This window comes from Lolium perenne, chromosome 4 (genome assembly GCF_019359855.2).
Source record: "Lolium perenne isolate Kyuss_39 chromosome 4, Kyuss_2.0, whole genome shotgun sequence".
NCBI classification, from domain to species: Eukaryota; Viridiplantae; Streptophyta; class Magnoliopsida; order Poales; family Poaceae; genus Lolium; species Lolium perenne.
The window spans coordinates 259,453,907-259,464,639 of NC_067247.2; the positions used below are offsets into that span (position 1 = coordinate 259,453,907).

General features: G+C 44.2%; 1 protein-coding gene across 1 annotated transcript; it reads left to right on the forward strand.

The window, feature by feature from the left end:
* The first annotated feature begins 7,853 nt into the window (after positions 1-7,853).
* LOC127332134 (acyl carrier protein 2, mitochondrial) lies at positions 7,854-10,037 on the forward strand. Its single transcript, XM_051358389.1, has 2 exons — positions 7,854-8,180; positions 9,670-10,037. Exons 1-2 carry the CDS (start codon positions 7,968-7,970, stop codon positions 9,844-9,846), a joined length of 390 nt encoding a protein of 129 aa, XP_051214349.1. The 5' UTR covers positions 7,854-7,967; the 3' UTR covers positions 9,847-10,037.
* The last annotated feature ends 696 nt before the right edge of the window (positions 10,038-10,733 follow it).

Here is a 10,733-nt window from a genome sequence, read left to right on the forward strand (position 1 = left end):
TGATGAACCTGAAAGCTTATTGGATGAAAAAGAGGAGGAAATTGATGAACCTGAAAGCTCATTGGATGAAAAAGAAGAGGAGAGTGACGAACAAAAGGAGGAAGAATGGATTAGCTACCCATGCCAACCTTCTAATGAGAGTAACTCTTTATCTCTTACACTATTTGATTGTCCTCCATGCTTACCGAAAGAGGTTGAATGTTATGTTCCTGTGGATTCTCTTGAAATATTCCCTATGAGTAAAACTTGTGAGAATAATTATGCTACTGTTATTTATGATAATGCATGCTACTTTGATAAATCTTATGATAATGCTTTGTTTGAGCCTGATGTCGAAATGCATGGTACAAAAGAATTTTGCTTGGCAAATGTTTATGATAAAGCTCTAGATGATGATCCTATGTTACTTGATAATATTAATTGTGCTACTAATGAAAATGGGATTGGAGAGTTCTTGACTTATTCTATGAGTCCCATATCTCTTGAGATTGATCAACTACCTTGTTATATTATTAATAAAAGTAAGTTTGAAAGTTTTAATTCCACTATTCTTGAACTTGATGAAAATTATGTGTTTGGAAATCATGAAAAATATGCTGCATGTGATAGTTATATTGTTGAGTTTGTTCATGAAGCTACTGAAAATTATTATGAGAGAGGAAAATATGGTTGTAGAAATTTTCATGGTACTAATACACCTCTCTATATGCTGAAATTGTTGAAGTTACACTTGTTCTATCTTCTTATGCTTGTCACTTTGTTCTTCATGAATTTATTTGTGTACAAGATTTCTTTTCATAGGAAGCATGTTAGACTTAAATGTGTTTTGAATTTGCTTTTTGATGCTCTCTTTTGCTTCAAATACTATTTCTTGCGAGTGCATCATTAAAACTGCAGAGCCCATCTTAACGGCTATAAAGAAAGCAACTTCTTGAGAGATAACCCATGTGTTATTTTGCTACAGTACTTTGTTTTATATTTGTGTCTTGGAAGTTGTTTACTACTGTAGCAACCGCTCCTTATCTTAGTTTTGTGTTTTGTTGTGCCAAGTGAAGCCTCTAATCGAAGGTTGATACTAGATTTGGATTTCTGCGCAGAAACAGATTTCTATCTGTCACGAATCTGGGCTGTTTTCTCTGTAGAAAAATCAGAAAAATATTCCAATTTACGTGCGTGTTCCTCAGATATGTACGCAACTTTCATTAGTTTTGAGTTTTCTGATTTGAGCAACGGAAGTATTTATTTAAAATTCGTCTTTACTGGCTGTTCTGTTTTGGCAGATTCTGTCTCTATTTTTTGCATTGTCTCTTGTGGACTTTAAGCGAGGTTTTCTAGACGTAGAGGGCTGTAGCTAATGTTTTATTGAGTTCTTGCAATGTGCCACTACAGGACCAAGGTGGATTCAAATTTTTTGAGTACTAACCCCTTTAATGAAGTTTATGAGAAGTTTGGTGTGAAGGAAGTTTTCAAGGGTCAAGAGAGGAGGATGATATTGCTGCTATGAAGAGTCATCAATTTGTTACAACTGACTCTAGTTTAGATAATATTGTCTATAGAATGTTGTTTACTGACGGGGATGAGAGGAAAATCCCTTTGCCGCAGCAAGATTTGTTCAGTATTCACAGGAAACCGTGGTCGCGCTCTAAGGAGGAGGTGGATGAGCAGATGAAGATACATGGCTTCCACCAGCAGCATGACTCCGAGAATGCCGAGCCCTCCCACGGGTACACTGTCACGTATCCTGGTGCATCTTCCAGTACATACCCGGAACAGGATCCATCTTCGTCATACTACGGAGGTGCCACTTCATGGGCACCATGAGATTGATCTCCACTTAGGCAAAAGCCTAAGCTTGGGGGGAGGTATACCGGCATCACTCATTCATTGCATATTATAATTGCTGGATACTTGTACATACTTGTTTAGTTTCTTAAAGTGGTTCTCTAATAAGAGGGAGATGATATTTGGGGAGGTGCTGATTGAAAACAGATTCTGGACTGATAACAAAAAAATTCTCAAAAACAGCCAGAACGTTATTTTGCGAAGCCAATTTTTGTGCATGTTCCCCAGGTTATTATCTAACTTTCATTAGTTGAACACTTTTCGAGCTGGGCAGCGGACGATTTTCGAAAAAATCGATTACTGTACTGCTGTCAAGTTTGGCAGATTTCTGTTACTTTGTGTTTATGTGACTCTTTTAGTTTTCGTTTTCTTGTTTTTGCTTTGTTTCTTTCCTAAAACACAAAAAGACCAAAAATATTTCTGTTGTTTCTCTTTACCATTTGCTCATTTTGGTTTCTTGTTCCTATTTTGCTTTATTTGCTATCGTTTGTTTGCTATGAGAAAATCCAAAAAGATTTTGCTTTATTTACTTGTTTCGTTTTGTTCTTGTTTCCAATTCGAAAACACCAAAAATATTTGTTGTTCTTATTTGGTTTTGTAAAGTTCATTATGGAGTTCAGCGGTCTTCGGTTGTTGGAGCTTGGTTTTCGTTCCATATTATTCAAGCTACACAAGTGAAAAGGCAATAATGACGATCTACGACAATCCGACTGTGGTGAGAGGCTGGTATGAACTCTATTTGTTTTCATTTTTGTACATATACTCATCCATGTGAGCATGCTTAGTTGGTTCATGTGAGGTATATGTCATTTAATGAAGTCTAGTAGTTCATGATCTCTCATGTTTAGCTCCAATTTATTAATATGAGTAGCATGTCATAAATATTTGCTTGCATTGCTTTATTCATAGGTAGATATGACATTGTGGTATCCTCCTCTGAATAATTCACTTGAATCAACTTGGCACATGCTCACGCATGCATATGACTGAACAAAAGTCAATTAAGCCTCGATGATTTACTTTGCCTCAGAGTTCTTGTATCACTTTTATGCCTCCGTTAATTTATTTTGTCGCAAACATGATTATGACAGTTACTGCTCTCTTGATTATCGCTTCCCAGTCTATTGCTAGCCTTCACTTGTACTGAGCGGGAACGCTGCTCATACTTCCAAACCCCTGAAAACCAAGTTATTCCAGAGTGTCCACCATAAATACCTATGCATGGCATTTCAAACCATTCCAAGTAAATTCTCATGTGCTACCTTTAAAACCTTCAAAATGCTTCTCAATTTGTGTTAATGTTTTATAGCTCATGAGGAAGTATGTGGTGTTTATCTTTCAATCTTGTCATTTACTCCTGACAGACTTTCACCAATGGACTAGTGGCACATCCGCTTATCCAATAATTTTGCAAAAAGAGCTGGCAACGGGGTTCCCAGCCCCAATTAATTAACTTTCATCAATAATTCTCTTCACATGCTTTGCCCTGATTTATCAGTAAGCAACTTAATTTGCAAATAGACACTCCTCCATGGTATGAGAATGTTGGAAGGCACCCGAGGATTCGGTTAGCCATGGCTTGTGTAAGCAAAGGTTGGGGGGAGTGTCATCCATAATGAAACTAAAATACATGTGTAAACAAAAGAGAAGAGGGATGATCTACCTTGCTGGTAGAGATAACGTCCTTCATGGGAGCCGCTCTTGGAAGTCTGGTTGATGAGGTAGTTAGAGTGCCCACTATCATTCGTTGACAACAACAAACACCTCTCAAAACAATTTTACTTCTGGCTTTAGAAAAATGAAAAGCTCTAGCACATGTTAATCCCTGCTTCCCTCTACGAAGGGCCAATCTTTTACTTTTATGTTGAGTCACCATCCTTTCTTTGAGCACTTTCTTGAGAGCACAACTATCATTCTTAGTATAATATGCTTGTTCCAAAATGTGATTAATTGTGGTATAACTTTGATGCTTTTATCTTTGATAATCTCTACTTCCATCCTTTCCATGAACTTCAAAGGTGCCCGAGCATTTATGTTTTGTTGTACAAATACGGGCAAGCGAGATACCACTTTATCATATCCTTTTATGAACATTGCAATCCTGCTGATAGACATGATTCATGATGCTTATTATTAATTTGTTGGTACCTTTTCCATGATTGATATAGCTATTAGATGACTTTATTTGCATGTATCTTATTATGAATTGCCTAAGTACTTGTCCATATCATGAGAATATTTACATCATATGAACAAATGTGTTCGTGAAAGTTCTTTTATCGCACTCAGTTGTTAACTGAATTGCTTGAGGACAAGCAATAAGCTAAGCTTGGGGGAGTTGATACGTCCAAAACGTATCTACTTTCCCGAACACTTTTGCTATTGTTTTGCCTCTAATTTGTGTATTTTGGATACAACTAACACGGACTAACGCTGTTTTCAGTAGAATTGCCCTGGTGTCTCATTTTTGTGCAGAAATTCAACTTTCAGGAAAATCCCCGGAATTTATGTCAAAGGGCTTATTTTTCCAGAAGATTCACGGAGCCAGAAGGGCAGGCCAGGGGGGCCCACGGCCCCCACACCATGGGCCGCTGCGGCCTAGGAGGGGGGCGCGCCGCCCTATGGTGAGGCCGCCTCGGCCAGCCTCTGACGCCCCCCTCTGGACTATTTAAGGGTTTCGATCTAAAAACGCGAGACGAGAAGTCGAAGTCGCCAGAAACCATCCAGAACACCGCCGCCATCGCGAAACTCCGTCTCGGGACCAGAAACTCCGTTCTGGCACCTCGCCGGGACGGGGAATTGGAGGAGATCATCGCCATCATCACCACCGACGCCTCTCCATCGACCAACCATGTTTCCCCCATCCATGTGTGAATAATTCCCCCGCTGTAGGCTGAAGGGGATGGTAGGGATTGGATGAGATTGGTCATGTAATAGCATAAGATTGTTAGGGCATAGTGCCTAGTATCCGTAATTGGTACTTTTATGATATTGTTGCAACTTGTTATGCTTAATGCTTGTCACCAGGGCCCGAGTGCCATGATCTCAGATCTGAACATGTTATTGTTTCATGATGATATTCATTGGAAAGAAGTCCAAATAACCCCCTTAACTATCACGTTTAGAACGCTAACCCCCCCTAAGTTTAGATTGGGGCATTTAACCCCCCTAAGTATCAAATACCAGGCAATTTACCCCCTTAGCTGTTTTGATAGCTGTTTTCGTGCACGTGGTAAGTGGTTTTAGCCGACCTCCGGAAGCTCTACGGCTTGCTCTTCCGCGCTGATCTGCTAGCCCCTCCGCCAGCCGCGCGTGGGCGCTGCTCCGTGGGCCGCACGTCGCCGGCTCCTTCCGCGACCTCGACGCCGAGCTCGCCGATGTGCTCCCCGCCGCCTCCCTCCGCCAGCCGCGCGTGGGCGCTGCTTCGGGGCCGCACCTCACCGGATCCTTCCGCGACCTCGACGCCGAGCTCCCCATCGCCGCCCTCCGCCTCTCGCACGACGTGGCTGGACACCTCGAGCTCCTCCGTGCCCATTGCCGCCGACGTGCGGCCGCCCAGTACCACGACCCCGACGAGGTAGCGCTCCACGACTGCCACCTCGCCTCTCTCTACCAGTTCGAGCTCGAGCTCGAGCACCTGCCCGACCCCGCCCCGCTCAAGTCACTCCTCTCCAGCATCGTAATCTCCAACGCGGCGTCCTGCCAATCCGAAATCGAAGCTGCAGGCGGAGGCTGATGCGGACGCGGAAGACTAGCCCGTCGGAATGAGCCTCTGCCCGGACGCGCCGCTGCTGTGCGCGTGGTGGTGGTGCAGGTTGATGCAGTTTGTCAGGTGCGCGTTGTGGTGGTGCAGATTGTTGCCTAAATCTTAACTACTCCTGCTCGCAGCTACTATTATTCTCTACAGCTCGTCAGCAGCTTTCTTTATCTCTTACTCCCTGCACCTTCACCATCGATGTGCAGTGAAAACCAGAGCCGGTGGTCGGACGGCAGGAAGCGGGAGAGCGGGCGTCGCCCCATAGAGCCCACCAGCACAAGATTGAGCTCACCTGGCAACCTGTGACGTTGCCTGCAGCATATCCAGATGGAGCGATGAGCAAGTGACCTACAGCGACGGCGACCGCGCTCGATCGAGGCAGCAGCTACGACCTACAGCGTGACGGTGACGACTGGTGCGGGAGAGAGGAGGAGACAGCTGCTGGTCTGCTCAATCGAGGTTCAAAGCGACGGCGGCTGTGGCTACGAGCGACGGCGACACGGAATGAGGAGCGACGCGGTGCGGGAGAGAGGAGGAGAACGGCAACCATGCTCAAAGCAAGGGGATTTGACCGGACCACTGTCCACGTGGACCAAAACCGCCCGCAAAACAGCCTATCCGATGCTAGGGGGGTTAATTGTGTGGTATGTGATACTTAGGGGGGTTATATGTCCCAGTCCAAACTTAAGGGGGGTTAGTGTCCCAAACATGATAGTTATGGGGGTTATGTGGACTTCTTCCTATTCATTGTTTTATGATCTTACCTGCAAGTTGTATACACATGTCGCTGTCCGGAACCCGAGGCCCCAAAGTGACAAAAATTGGGACAACCGGAGGGGAAGGCGGTGATATGAGGATCACATGTGTTCACGGAGTGTTAATGCTTTGCTCCGGTGCTCTATTAAAAGGAGTACCTTAATTTCCAGTAGATTCCCTAGAGGCCCGGCTGCCACCGGCTGGTAGGACAAAAGATGTTGTGCAAGTTTCTCATTGCGAGCACGTACTACTAAATATGGAACACATGCCTATGGATTGTTTAGTACTTGGATACCGTTTTATTATTATCTGCAAATGCCCTATCTTGATTGTTACATGAGTTTCTCTCATCTATGCAACGCCCGTTCATCCATCCCTGTGCCTACGATTTTTAATCTGCTTGTTTACTATAATCACTACTGCTGTCTTTGTTACTCTGCCGATATTTCACTATCTCTTGCTATAAAGCATTACTGATAAACTCTTGCGAGCAAGTCTGTTTTCAGGTACAGCTGAATTGACAACTCCGCTGTTAAGGTTTTCAAGTATTTTTTGTCTCCCCTTGTGTCGAATCAATAAATTGGGTTTTACTTCCCGCGAAGACTGTTGCGATCCCTATACTTGTAGGTTATCAATGTGTCTTATTTTTTTTAGCATCATTACAACGAAAATGATTTTCCACCCTGATGCATATGTATCATGCTGAGCAAATGTAGCTATGCTCGTGCTACCACCCCTACAATTTGGGCAGCGGCCCAGTCTTCTCGACGCCCTACTCCTAGCATTATCCGATTTTGTACATAAATTTTGCCTAAAAAATCATCTTAAAAGTTTTTCAGGGCTTCTAAAAGTTTTTAAGTGTGCCACTCGCCCTATCATATGCACTTCATCGTGTCCTATTTTCAGGGTGTATAATTGATCTTTCCTGCTACTCCTTTTTCTGCTTCAAAAATCTTGAATTCTTTTTAGGTAACAAAAAACCAACTATTCTTTTCAGGTACTTGAAAGCTCCATTCTTGGACTTCCCCACGTCCGAAAGCATTCCCAAATATTTCTCATTCAGAGTCTCATTGGGGACATTGAGAATATTCTTGACAGACTGTCTTCGTGCCTCCGTACAGCCCTTACTGAAAAAAATCGAAGATTTATCCAGATTCACGCGCTGACCCGAAGCACTGCAGTATTTCTTCAATAATGTATTCACTGCCTGAGCACCCTCATCACTTGCCTTAACAAACAGTAGGCTATCATCGGCAAAAAGGAGGTGGTTGACAGCGGGCGTTGTGGGTGCCACCATGATCCCTTGTAGATGCGGTGATTGACGGCTTTGTTTTAAGAGGCCCGAAAGGCCCTCTGCTGCAATGACGTTTTCTGTTTGAGTGAATGGCCCGATCCGACGTGAGTGGCATAACATGAGCCCAACGGCCCAGAGTAAAACAGAGCCGCAACAAAACCTAAAGGCCCAATCGGCCTAAAACCCCACCGCTCTCCTCTCCTCTCCTCCTCTCCCCCTCCGCTCCAGCCCACAAAGTTCTCGCCTCGCCTCCCCTCGCCGCCGCAACCACACCCACCGCAGCGCCTCCGATCCCCTCCCACCCCGTCCCAGGACCTAATGGCGGCTGCGGCGAGGAACCTGGTGCTGCGGCACCTCCGCGTGGCCGCGGCCCCCGCGTCAGCGGCGTCCATCCGGCCGGCGGCGGCGCTGCAGGGGCGGCGCTGGATGTCGTCGGAGGACGCCAAGGGGTCCTTCCTCGACAAGGACGAGGTCACCGAGCGCACCATCAAGGTCGTCAAGGACTTCCCCAAGATCGAAGACCCATCCAAGGTCTCCTCCCCTCTCTTGCCACTTGTTACATATAGTGCATGCGAATAACGCATTGCTTGGATCAAATCGCGAAACTGAGATGCTCCGTTTTGCTTAGCGTTTCGCGGGTCATTTCTGTTGGGGAGGAATCGACATCGGCCGGTGTTGTTCGCTTGTTTGAAATGCTGATGCCGTCAGATGGATAGATAGATCTCAGCGCATTGAGCTATGTAACTTGAGCTTTCAAAAAAAGCTATGTAACTTGGCTGCTTAGGCATTATTTGATCTCGGTGCATTAAGCTGTCTAGCTTAGCTGCTTAGGCATTATTTGCGGCATGTTTATGTGGCTGTTTGTCTGGGCTTTGATGACGGAAAGGAACCATTGGCGCAGTTGTGGGGAGCCGTATGAATTATCGCATGAGTAGTCTGACACTCTCAGTTACACGGGCATAATGCCTTTTTTATTTGTGCATTCTTGTGTGCAGCGTGCTTCTGTTGATCCACACAGATATTTTGTGAACTAGCTCATCACTCTCTTGGTTACCATAGTCTGCCAGAAGCTGTTAGTTCTAAGGTTTAAGTAAATGAATCTTTGACAGGGTTAGCCAGCAAACTGCATTAGCTGAAGCGAATTTGTAATTATTACAATTTCTGGCTTTTACAACTTGCTGGAGACTGCTAAAAGCACCGATGTCAGCTGGTTCCTAGATCTAGAACCGTCTTTAGGAAATCTGATGAAAGTAATTGACTCACTACAACGTTAGACTTGAGTTGTGCAAAACTCCAGCTAGGCATCGGCAGGTATAGGACTTCTTTGCGCATAGTTTGCTTATGCCATCATTTTATGTTTTGTGCAAAGATTGCTTTGTAGCTAGTCTTTTATGTGACCTACGTCAAACTAGGTTTTGTTTAAGTGTGTGGTTTTCTGTAATCTTGAGCACTGCATATACATAGGCAACAATCTAGAAAGCGACAAAGTATCATCAGTTCTTAGGCAATTCTATGAAAAAATGCCTTCACTGTGGTAGGGCACAAAATGCAAACAACACCAATTGAATTATATGCATACTATTTTCATTTTTATTTTAGGAACGGTATGTTTCTTCACAAACTGTAACAATGGGAAATTTGTGGGAACATAAAATCAATCATAAGGTCTTCCTGAACTAATTTCCAACCATGAACCATCTAGTTTTTACAAGAAAACTTGCTAGTTTTTAGAATCTTCCCGTTGCTTAACTTCTAACTAGCATGCTTTTGCTTGCCATTTGAATTTCTTACCTATTCAATTATCTGCACAATTGTCCATCTCTAGTATACATCACTAGAGCAGACAAGCTAAGATATTACTGTTTCAATGCTTGTTTGTGGTACTTTTTTTGGGGGGTCCAACGAAGGTGGACTGAACAGCTTCAAACGTTCTCAGTTCTGCAGTGTTCAAAACCAGTAATCAGTCTCAGTTTTGCATTGTTCAAAGTAAGTAACCGTATCTCTTTATATTGTCCTACAGGTGAAACCAGATGCCCGCTTCAAGGATGATCTTGGCCTGGACAGCCTGGACGCGGTGGAGGTTGTGATGGCCTTGGAGGAGGAATTCTGTTTCGAGATCCCTGACGATGAAGCTGACAAGATTGACTCCATTAAAGTTGCGGTGGACTTCATCGCCTCACACCCCAAAGCCAAGTGAGCGAATGGATTCTGTGATATACTTGTTTAAGGTTTACCGCCATGAAACTTGTGTTTAGATGAGAAACACTCCCTCTGCGTGCTATCCTTTTCTGGGGGTTCCTGCACTGTACGGATGCTAGTGTCCCATTTCGAACACCGTCTTCCCCAAAATAATATGTTTGGTTATGAGAAAGAACTCGTTTTTTTGTATGGAATTTTTTTGCTAGCTGTTAAAGATCTACGTCCGGAATCTCCATACTTTTGTGTTTTGAGTTGTGATGATTACTACGGATGTGTTAATAGATCCTTGTGTAGCAACTGTATGTTACGAAATGATTGGTTGCACAAGTCGTAACAGCATTCGCTGGTTTGAGAATTCTTGACGGTGTTCTGGTGTCCTTTTAAACACCACTGCGTTCTCCACATTTGAACTTTTTTTCTTTTGAGCTGCCCACATTTGAACTTTGGGAACCACACGTCACAACTATCATCTCTGCGATCTCCTCGTCATCGATAGCCCGTGCGGCTGGTTGTGCGTCTGCACCTACCTGGCCAGCGCCAGCGTGGAATGTGCCACCGCCTGTGTCTATGCCTCATGTGTACTTGTCCGTTGCTGGCTTGCTCCCACGCTACTAGCCGTGGTAGCTACCGGTTGTCAGCGACGACGACGACGAGGATCCTCATAGGCTACCGGAGATACAAACCTAACTAAGATTTGCATTTAGTACTAGTTTTATTTTATGTCTTTCAAGATATTATGAGAAAAAAATGCATCCCCAGCTTGTTTCACGTCCCCGAATAAACATGAGAGAATACGGGGGGAAATCAAGGGGCACGTTTGTTAGCCTGCATGTTCCTTGGCTCGCATCGATTCAGTTTTTTTTTCCGGCCTGTTTGGTTACCTGG

Excerpts from the sequence above, each read along its gene's own strand:
- LOC127332134 (XM_051358389.1), top strand. The coding sequence starts at position 7,968 with ATGGCGGCTGCGGCGAGGAACCTGGTGCTGCGGCACCTCCGCGTGGCC. Across the intron at positions 8,181-9,669 it reads AGATCGAAGACCCATCCAAG|GTGAAACCAGATGCCCGCTT; the intron begins GTCTCCTCCCCT and ends ATTGTCCTACAG.